This window comes from Volvox carteri (assembly GCF_000143455.1).
Source record: "Volvox carteri f. nagariensis unplaced genomic scaffold VOLCAscaffold_76, whole genome shotgun sequence".
Lineage (NCBI taxonomy): Eukaryota > Viridiplantae > Chlorophyta > Chlorophyceae > Chlamydomonadales > Volvocaceae > Volvox > Volvox carteri.
The window spans coordinates 100,748-111,893 of NW_003307619.1; the positions used below are offsets into that span (position 1 = coordinate 100,748).

Here is an 11,146-nt window from a genome sequence, read left to right on the forward strand (position 1 = left end):
TAGACGAACCACGTGAGGGGAGGGGAGGGGAGGGGGGAGAGGAGGAAGTGGGGAAGGGGAAGACGAACCACGTGAAGGAGTGAAAAGCTGATGTCAAGGAGGATATGGACTGATACACGCCGGAAGTAAGGAAGCAATAACGAACCAGCCGCGACGTGTGAAGGAGGAGTCCTCGCGGTGATGTAGTCATATGACGGAGAAAGGGGCGGGCAGGGGACGGGGGCCCTGACTGGCCCCCATGACAACCTGAAGCGGCCAGATAGTGCACATGGCGAAATAAAGGCACACACTCCGCTGAACATCCAACCCGCATGTGGTGTGGGGGGCTCAGGGTTTTGGAGTTATATGTGTATGTGTATGTGAATGTGAATGTAATGTGTAATTACATTACATTACATTACGTATGTGTATGTAATGTAATGTAATGTAATGTAATGTAATGTAATGTAATGTTACAGAGTGGGAGGCTTCTGGGCCGCTTTATCACATTGTCAGTTCTACAATTTATCACCTTTTAGCACCATCCACCACTACCACACTGTCTTCGCCATACGAACTGTAAGTCCAAGGCGGCAGATCCAGCCGTCTAGGACCCCTCCTCATCCATTCACCCGAACATCCGAAGAGACGGAGGGTTCGGCAATCGCCACCAATCCAGCGTGCGAATCTGGTCCATCAACTGTGACCTCAACTCCACATCTCGGCAGCTAGCCATAATCTCGCGCTCCCGACTAATTCGGGGGTCTCCCCAGGAATCGAACCCAGGACCTTAAACCGCTAATGTGTATGTGAATGTGTGGGCCGGGGGGAGGGGATATGACGGTGGTGGAGCTTACTGGCTTGGGTTGTGTGGACCCCCAAACCCCGCCTCGCGCCCCTCCCTCCTCCTCCTCCCCATCACCGCCACCGCCACCGCCACCTTTTCCACGAACACCAATCTCCTATCACCCTATCCACCTCAAAACCCCGTGACTTCCACCCACTCAAGAACACCAATCGCCCTAACCCCCTTCCCTCCCTCCCCCCACCCGCCCAAACATCATCATCAACATCATCATCCTGAACAATATACCAACAGAATATTGCGGACAAGCACAAGTACGGCGTCATTCGGGACTACGTGGGTCACGGAGTGGGTCAGTCCTTTCACAGCCACCCCACCATATTCCACTACAAGAACAGCCAGCCGGGGGTCATGCAGCTCGGGGAGACGTTCACCATCGAGCCCATGATCGTGCAGGTAGGTGGGTGCATACTGGCCGTGTGTATTGATTGGGACACACGGTACTGTGGGGTGAGGGAAGGAGGAGGTTCTTTTTGCGCGCGCGTTTTTCCCATTGCCCCTTTTACAACACCCACGCGCCCAGCATCGCACCACGCCCCTTTATTAACCGTCTTCCTCACCCTCTATCCCCCGGGTTGGTTGGTTGGTTGTTTCGGTTGTCGGTTATTTCCTACAGGGTGCGACCAAGTGCGACACGTGGCGGGACAACTGGACGGTGGTTACCAAGGACCGCGGGCTAGCTGCCCAGTTTGAACACACCCTCCTCATCACTGAGGGGGGGGCGGAGATCCTCACCAAGCTAGAGTGAAGGAAGGGGGAAGGGCAGTATGAACGGGAGGGGAGGAGAGGAGAGGAAGTGGCTCGTGTGTGTATGTGTATGTATGTAGGGAGAGATTGTTGAGAGACGGGGAGGGGTTGGGGAGAGAGGGAGGGGCGCAGCGCGCAAGGTGGCGCTTATGGTTGTGTATACGTCGATTGGAGGTGCCTGGCGGGTACGACATTGTACGGCGTGCAGTACGGCACGGAACTCCGGTGTATGCGCGCTTTAGTGTTCCGCGTTGCTTCTCATCCGCGTATTGATCCCGGTACTTCAAGGTCCCAATTCCGATATGTAGCCATTCGCCCATCTCTGTGAGTGTGTGTATGTATGTTTGTATGGGGGGGCTCCATCCTGTGAGAGTGTGTATGAGAGAATGTGAGAGTGAGAGTGTGTGTGTGTGCGCGTTCACTGTTTTGGGACATCTCGCATCAGTGCTTGGAGGAGCTGCATGTGCAGAGATGCAGTGGGGGTGAGGCCCGTTGGCTTGGAGGGCTCCGTACAGGGGCGTTCAGTGTCGGCAGCGAGCAGGTCGCAGTTGTTGTTGGTGGTGGAGTAGCGGTAGTGGAGGTGGTCGATTGAGACCTGTTGGAGGCCCTAAGGAGGAGCCGGGGGGGGAGAGGCTGACTGGGGGAAGGGCGGGGTAGGGGGAAACATGTGTGTGTTTTGTGCGACCAGGACAGGCCCCACATCAGGTCGAGGTGTCCGTGGCGGAACGCGCTCAAATTGTGGATGCTAGGAGTGTGCTGCTGCGAAGCTGGGAGAGGGGGGCCATGTAAATTGATAGACAGACAGACAGGCTGGCTGGCGCGTGGCAGCGATTTACTAATGTACTCTTTGTCCCCCTCTCCTGTCTAGATGGGGTGGGGGGGTGGGGGGAGCTGCCGAGAGGAGATAGCGCAGCGGGGGGCAGGTAGAGATGACACACACACAGACACACGTGCTCCGACCTGATTTTGAACGTGTGTGGTGTTTGTGTTGAGGAGGACAGGGAAGGGAAGGGGAGTACCATGGAGAGAGAAAATTGAGGCTGGGGTTGGGTCCAGGGGATGGAAAGGTCCGTTAAGCGGATGCCTATACTCCTTACTGGGTGTCTTATGTTTCAGCGTTTGGGTTCCTCAGCGGTTTTCCATTATTCGCTCTATTCGGTTCGTATTCGTAACACAACATCAAACTGCCGAGAGTTATTGAGAACACGAGACGTCTAGAAACCAAGTGGCTTGTGTTGCAGTCGCAGTCGCGAAGGTAATACAAAGCGGAAGGGCCTGCCATTGTGTTACGCGCCAAGTGTTGAGTTAGCGTCATATCCAACACCCCCACCCGCCCTACCACCACCGACTTCCCCCCCCCCTCAGCACCCTCACCCACATGTCACCAATATGGCCGACACCGATCATCATCATCATCATCGTCATCCTGCATTCTCTCTCCTGCCCTACGGCGCCCTACCGCACACCGCGGCCATCAATTCGCGCCGTCGAGGGGAGAGGCGCCGGGGTTCCCCCCTCCCTTGTTCGGCCTCTGGGTGGGTGCTATCAGCGGCTGTGGAGGACGAGTATGGAGAAACAAAGCAGTGAAAGACGAGCTCGCGGGGGAGGAGGGACGGGGGAGAGAGCGGGGCGGGGAGGAGAGCAACGTGACTGTCGATCTGCGGGTGCCACATCATCATCCCCTTGGGCACTCCGACCGCGTACCCACCACCACCAGACCAAGAGTCCCAAGGAAAAGTGGTGACAGTCACTCACCACACCGTCTTCATCGCCAAGACAGACAATCGCAAACTAATCGCAGCGAAATCGCCAAGCCTCAGTCATCATTTACCGCGTTGGCATCATCATCATCATCGCCGGTCCAGGAGTTTATCGCCCGTGCCGATCGAGTTGGACCAACCACTCACCGGCAGGCCTTACGAGTCACGACACACGCTCTCGCTTATGTACAATCGGCACGGCATGTCACACGTTCGAGTCAGGCTCATGCAACAAAACTCATTATGTAAGTCGAGACGCCCGAAGTAGTCATCCAGCCAGTCAAAATCTGGCACTCGTTCGATACGTATATATGCATGCCCCCACGTCATTGTGTGTGTTCCTACACAGACAGAGTCCGAGTTTAATGCAGTGCCGCCAGTCGGGCGGTAAACGATCAAATCAGCTTTTGGCAGTCGTACATGCCGTACACAACATGCATACGTCACCACAGGCACAGAAACCGAGACCCATTAGAATGTTGCCACTGCCGTACAAGGTGAGCCAATATAGCTATTATGTAGTATAGAACCTGCCCACAAAACGCGTTTTTTTATTGAAGCGCCCGTGTAGTGCCGAATCGATAACCACCTGCATGGTGCAAACATACCTGCTCTGTGATGGAGCGTTAAGTACAAGTTGGCCGCACCATCATCATCATCATCGTCATCATCATCATCATCTCGGCACACGTTAGAGAAAGAAAACACCTCACCTTGCCCTAAGGCCCTGTGGCTCTATTTCAGCACCCCCCTGCCGTACAGACGAACGCTTTGCTGGCTGTCTGATTGCAAACCCATGCACATGCCGTAAATCCGTACATGGCGGTACATATACATATGCGTTTTCCCCTCCTAACCAGGGATCCCCTCAGAGATGAGTGACGCCCTCAGGGGGGGTGGGGGGGGGAGAGGGTCGGGGGGTTTATGGCATTGTGGCCGCCCCTCGCTGCGCCTCCAGGACCCCCTAAAAGTCCTGAGGTCCTTCCCCACCCCGGCTCACATCAGCTCCCACATCATCATCACCACGACCTACCTGCCTACTTATTTTATTCACATCTAGGGTTGCAGCCCCCCCCCCGGGGGTGGGGGGTGGGGTGGGGGTGGGAAACCCCCCAGTCGTCAGCAGCAGTGCGATCTACCGACATGCAGCCACCTCTACCGTGACACCTACTGCCTTACAAAAACACACAACCTGTGTCACTACCTGAGGGACATACATACATACATACATACATAGCCCGCAACAAACCGCCTTCCCACCCCCCCAACGCAGCACAGTTCTGTGAAGCGTTCACTCCCCCTTCAACCCCTGACCGCCCCCCAAGACGAATTCCGAACAAGACGTCAAAGCGCCTCCTCAACCTCCAAAACCTCCTCAGCCCCCAATCACACCACCTATACTGTCCGCTCTCCTACGGCCAAAAAGACACTCCCACTTTCGATCGCCTACCCAGGCACCCCCCCCCGGTGCCCCCGCACACCCCATCCGGACTACGACTTGAGGTGGTTCATGAGCCTCAGTTTGACTTCCGTGTACTCGGAGAAGTCGGTCTTCTGGTAGTGGTAGGTCTTATCCACCTTGTCCGCCTCGGGCAGGTCCGCCTTGGGCCCGAAGTGGTCCTTGAAGGTGGACTTGGGGGTGCGCTGGGTTTCCTCGACGCAGCTGCAGGAGGCGAGGGGGGAAGGAGGGTGTGTATGTATGTATGTATGTATGTATGTATGTATGTATGTATGTATGTATGTATGTATGTATGTATATATGTATGTATGTATGTATGTATGTATGTATGTATGTATGTATGTATGTATGTATGTATGTATGTATGTATGTATGTATGTATGACTTAGATTACACTGTGGGCCGCGAGAGCCGGGGGCCGAAGCCGAAACACAGCGCAAGGGTCGGGAGCACACAGCACAAGTCGGTCAGTATGTATGTATGTATGCATGTATGCATGAGCGTGTGAGTGAGTGTTGGTGTTTTTTTTTTTCATGATCTGAGTGCAGCGATGAGGGAAATGCCGATGGCGGTACACGAATTTAACTATATCGACTGTCTGTCTGTATGTACGTATGTATGTATGTATGTATGTATGATTTAGATTATACTGTGGGCCGCGAGAGCCGGGGTCCGAAGCCGAAACACAGCGCAAGGGTCGGGAGCACACAGCACATGTATGTATGTATGTGTATCAGAGAGCTTGCTTGTATGCATTAAGCATGTGTATATGTATTTATAAATGACCTGCGCCGCGGGAGGTACCGGTGGGGGACCCCTGTGTGCCAGTGTGGCTGTCTCTTAGAGCAGAGACGGGCGGGTGGACGGGCGCCGGAAACGCAACACACCCGCTTTTGGCAGTTACCGCCCCCCACCCCACCGCCCTCTGCCCCCCAATGAACAACATCAGGAGCAACATCCTCACCATCCCATCCCACCCCCACCCATCCACTCACTACACTCTCCGTCCCTTCCCCTCCCCCCCTTCTACCCCCCTCCGGGCTGCTTTTGGGGCTCCCGGTGGGTGGGGCGGCGCCACCGGGCTCATTCCTTCACCCCTCACGCTTCCGCCGGGTCCTTCGTGAAGTCGTCGCATTCCCCCCATTTACCCTCCCCCCCTTTTAACCCCATTCCCGCCTTCCGCACATCTAGGCAACCGACTAGCCGTGTGGGTTGCCCTCCCTCGTACCCTTCCCGCTACGCCCTACCCCCCCTAACAACCGCACAACCCCCTCCCAGGCACCCCCCCCCACACACCCCACCGCCACATGCTCACACACCACCACCCTGCAGTGCCCACCACCACCACCACCACCACCACCATCACCACTCAGTGCACAGCCGTACGCTGTGTCAGCAGGTACCGTTGCAGGTACGACTCCAAGGCGATCCCCACGACCTCTCCCCCCCTCCACCACCCCCTCCATCCCCACGTCCTCCCTCACCCCGGATTGAGCTTCTTCCAGAGCGCCATGGACCGCTCAGAGGTGTTCATGGACATGGCCGCCATCTGCCGCTCCGTCAGCCTGGGTCGCCGACTCGACAGCTGGGCCACCTGCTCCGCCGGGCTGCTGCCGCCGCCCTCCGGAACGGCCCCCGTCTGATCCCCCACGGGACCCAGTGTACGGCCCTTGGGGTCCACCCACACGTAGCCACGGGGGTCCACTCGGCCGCCGGCCTTTGAAGGAGAGGTCGCGGCGTTCAGGTTGACGCGGGCGGCCGCGGCCTCACGCTGCTCGTAGGCGGCGTCAGCTTCCTGTTTGGCAGCCAGCTCCTCGAGGGCCTTATCCCGGAGGCTCGCCTGCGGATCCACGGCAGGAGTGTTGGTTAGGTGTTTTTTGTGGGGGGGGGGGTAGGAGGTGTAGGGTTTTGGCTGGGGTTGAGAATGTAGGTGGTGGAGCTGGGGTGAAGGTGTTGGGGTGGGATGGAGGTCTGAAAGCAGAAAGGGCTGGAGATTGGCATATGGCCGTGAAGGATGAGGGCTGGTATGGATTGCAGGTAAGAGAGGGGGGAGACGAGATGAACGGGACGGGGATGGTTGGCGACAGGATGGCAGGTTGGACGAGGGAGTGTTCTGTTACCTTTAGATCTAGGCCACCAGCTAAAATCTTGCCGACGCGTGCATCAAAGGTGGTATCGGCGGCCTCATAATTCCAGTTGCGCTGCAGGATTTTAGGTGCATTTGGAGCTTTGGCGTGAAAACGAGCAAACGAATTGCCAAGAATGTTAAGTTTACATTATGGTTGGAAACTTCGATGCCCAAGTCTTGCCAAGCCTTGCTAACTGGTAACGCACAACATACCTCGTAAGCTCTTGATGTATAAGCCATTCTCTGATCACCTTACTTTATTTCACGAAGTACCTAAGGAAACGCTGATGCCGTGTTATCACAGCTTTTTCCAATGGCGTCCTATTCACTAACTCGACACATATACCTAGGAAACGCAAAATGAGAGTCTTTTGGAGATCTATATGTACATTGCTTAAGACAGGGGACCTTTATCATTGATGTACGCCATAAGGACTCCCGGCGCATCACAGGCGGCTTCGGAGCTTTGCAAAACCTATGTGCCAAAGCATCGGCACACCCGCTATTGCCGTGTGCCTGTCTTGCCACTACTGTTATTTTCTCTGGAACAAGGCAAAAACAGCAGTAGCTGGATTTCGCAAAACAGTTGCCACGATGGGTCTGTACCGGCCTCCCTGCGGAAGCCTTCTTCATAGGATTGAACTGGATATATTATGTTGAACCTTTCTTTGCCGCTGTGCTGAGCCATGCCGTGGGAGTTCACGGAACACCATGTCCGGCCAAACGTGTTTTACTGGTCTCCTACAGCACACAAAGAGCGTACTGAAGTTAAAACAAGACGGGAGCAGGCGCAGGCGGCGTATAAGGAGGCTAAGGTGGGGCTGCTCGCTCCAGAGACTTGTCCGCTGCTGTGGCAAAGCATGCCGACTTCAGCTTCCTTCCCGCTTCCCAAACCCCCTTCCCTGCCTCCCTCCCAACCAGCATTCCCCATCCAAGCCGCCCATCTTGATCAGCACCCCTCCTAATTGATATATACCCCTTAGCATATTCCTTAGCAACACCACGGCTTGTCCGCCAGGGGGAACATCCTGGTATGCGCGGCACCGTTCCCCACCACTTGCATCATCACCACCACATCACCCGCCGATGACAACAACAACAACCCACCACGGCAATGATTTCATTTATCACCACCACTGTCATCAGCACCAACACCAGCTGTTTTCATCACCACGGTGCCTTTCCGCCTCCCCACTCCTAAATCCCCCCCTCCCCCCTCTCCCGGTGGTTTCGGAGCTCAGAAGGCCACATCTGAGGGCCGCCATGCGGATGCGGAGCAGCTCCTCCTCCACTCCGTCACCGCCTGGCCCGACAACCACCTCTTTTCCCTGGCCCTGGCCAACTGCCTCTTCCTGCACAGGGGACGGCCGGAGGAAGCGTTGGAATGGTGATCAGTGGGGAGGGGGAGGGGGTAGGGGGAGGAGGGGGGAAAGGTGTGTTTGTGTATAGCGGTTCGAATGGATGGGTTGGTCGCAGTTGGTCGCAGCTGGGGCACAGATGCCGATGTTGCTGTGTGAGGTTGTGTGTGAGGGTGTGGATGGGAGAGGGTGTCAGCTGCCAGGTGCTGGGCACGGAAGGCCGACTTGGGAGACCCTGGGTCAGGGGGTCGTGATCCCTCGCCTCGCCTCCTGTCGTACGGCAGGTACAACGAGGTTGTTCGGCTGAAGGACTGTGCCGTTCACCGCGCTGGGCGCTCCCGGGTGTTGGCGTCTCTGGGGCAGCTGGAGGCGGCTCTGGAGGACATCATTGAAGCGGCCAGGGAGGAGCCGGAGGTGGGGGAGGGGTGGGGGAGGAGATTGATGTCCCTGGTGTGCGTATTTGCGTGTGTATTTGCGTGTGTATGTGTGTGTGTGTGTGTCTCCCCGGAAAGGGCTGGCGGGGGAAAGTCCCTGTGCAGGGGTGAGGGGGGGGAGGGAGGGGGCCGGTGAGGAGCCACACCGGGGCACACCGAACTGGGTTTTGTGTTGTTGTTGTTGTTAGTTGGGATGCCGTGATTATCACGATGCAACGTGGCGCAATGCAAGTATGTACGGCACATGACATGAGCCGTACGGCTTTCAGCGGTTGAGTGACGCCCATTGCGGTCGCGGTCGGGCCATGGGGTCGCCGATGGAGCTACGTACGTCTGTCGGGGGCAGCTGTCTATACTTCGGGGGTTGGGGATTCCATCCCCGTAAAACACAATCTCCCATACTCCACACAAATGAATACATACATGCATACATACATACATACATACACACATACATACATACATACATACGTACATGTACGCCACACCACGAAGGCGCTGTTCCCCCTTAACACATCCCCACCTCCTCTCCCACACACCTCCTCTCCGTACGGCATTATACGATGCTCCAGAACCCGCAGTACGCTGTTTCCCGGGCGATGTTGAAGGAGCGGCTGGGTCGTTTCTCTGAGGCCCGCGATGACTACTCAGCCGCCTTGCCACTGCTCAGGAAGGCCGGGCAACCTGTGTTTGAATCCCTTTTCAACAGAGGGTACTGCAACAAGTACGACAACCGTACGGGAGGGCCAGCTTGTCGCGGGGCACGTGACGAAGGGGGTTTCGCGAGGGTGGTGGGAAGTGTAGGAGCCAGTGGCTGAGTGGGTGGTTGGGTGGGTGCTGTGTGGCGTGTGTGTGTATGTGTATGTGTGTATGTATGTGTGTATGTAGCTTACAAGTATCTGACAAGGCTAGGGGCTGCTGCCCAGCCCCAGCGAAAAGACCGCCTAAAGCTCTCTCCCACGGACGGGAGAGGGGCGCTAGAGGGGCCTCTGTCCCCTCCCCCTAAGCAGCCGAAAGCCGCAGGTCCGCTCTCCCCCCCCCGGGGGCGGGAGGCGTCGCACCCGCACACGCTCTCATGAGTCAAGAGGCCTCGTCACACGAGAGTGTTTCAGGCTTAAGACTCCCCTCCCTCCCAGTCGCCACGGACGCCTTTCGGTCAGTTTTTTCGTTTGCTACTATCTTGCCCTGGCAGCAGCTTCAATCGCGTGTGGTTCGTCTTTCCCCTCCCTCCCCGACCTGATCCGGCTCTTGGGATGAGGGTTCACTGAGACACAGGAAACCCTGAAACCCTGTACAAACCCTACCCCCTCCCTCCCTACTAAGGCACGAGGCCCTCTTAGAAAGCTCACCGGGTCTCTCACCCGATTCTCCGCTGCGGGGGAGGGGGAGCGGGCAGGGTTCAAGAAACTCGCGCTAACCACCTCTCGAGCGCACGTGACGGGGGGGGCGGGCACGGACTAGGCTGGCAGCTACCGACCAGCTCACCGACGGGGATAGAAATGCCTCGAGGCAGCACCCCACCACTCGAGGCACAACCCACACACAGCGTCACCCAGTCTGCCTTACAGCCCCCCCCCCTTCGCCTGTGACTCCTTCCAAACCCTACCTACAGCAGCGACTTCTCAAAACCCTCCCACTGCCCCTGCCTGGCGCAACCTGTGGCGAGGCGAGCCCCCTCCCACTCGAAAAGCCCTCCACCCAGACCCAACAAAGAAGAACCCTCCGGGGCCTATCCCCCCCCCCCGCCCAGCATTAGTCGAGCATTAGTTACCGGAAAAACTGAATTATGGTGCTTCTGGAACGATGGGTGCAACAGATAGCCCACCTAGCAACCCTCCTATTCCCCCTCCCCTCCCCTTCCTATCCTAGCCCTACTGGCTGTGTACGCAACACAGGCGACCGTCCACCACCGGTAATATGGGATGGTCGGGGCCCACGCTGTCCCAGCCGCGCCGGGACACGCAGAGCTCCACAAAGCCCTGAACCCGCTGCCAGAAAGTCGAGCACCCCACGACGCCTCTCGCGACCTCCAGTGGGGGTTTCGGTCGCCGGGGCTGCATTGCGGGGGGGGGGGGTTTGCCGCCCGCAGTCCCGCCCGTGCACGTCCACGTCCCCCCTGGCGGACAGCGCCGCGAGACCTGCCACGTCCCCCCCCCCACACGCACTGCTGCACCCCTGCCGGGGCTTCTGCAAGCCACACGTTCGCCCGGGATATGGGTCCGGGCACGTAGGCCGCGATCTGCCGTATCACCGCCTGCGCCACTGGGCACTCCCAGAAGTGGTGTGTGCACGCGGGGGGCCACGATGTTGCCCCCCGCCGCTCCCCTGAATCCCGCCACATTGCCCACTGGCTCCTCTTGGGTGCCGCGTAGATACCCCGCGTGTTGAAGGGCAGGGTAGTGAGACGGCGTAAGAC

At 57.5% G+C, this 11,146-nt stretch overlaps 2 protein-coding genes across 2 annotated transcripts in view; one reads left to right on the forward strand and one right to left on the reverse strand.

Moving 5' to 3' along the window:
• The window catches only part of VOLCADRAFT_102436 (uncharacterized protein), a gene marked incomplete at both ends in the record, with an annotated part of 4,319 nt that extends 2,727 nt beyond the window's left edge, over positions 1–1,592 (forward strand). Inside the window, 3 exons of the mRNA XM_002957568.1 lie at positions 459–490; positions 1,079–1,240; positions 1,461–1,592. Coding sequence (XP_002957614.1) covers positions 459–490; positions 1,079–1,240; positions 1,461–1,592 — 326 coding nt within the window. The remainder of the gene's footprint in view (positions 1–458; positions 491–1,078; positions 1,241–1,460) is intronic.
• A 3,250-nt stretch (positions 1,593–4,842) lies between these two features.
• On the reverse strand, positions 4,843–7,178 carry VOLCADRAFT_98715 (uncharacterized protein; the record flags this gene model as incomplete). Its single annotated transcript, XM_002957596.1, has 4 exons — positions 4,843–5,014; positions 6,295–6,650; positions 6,931–7,011; positions 7,152–7,178. 4 exons carry the CDS (start codon positions 7,176–7,178, stop codon positions 4,843–4,845), a joined length of 636 nt encoding a protein of 211 aa, XP_002957642.1.
• Between the last annotated feature and the right edge of the window lie 3,968 nt (positions 7,179–11,146).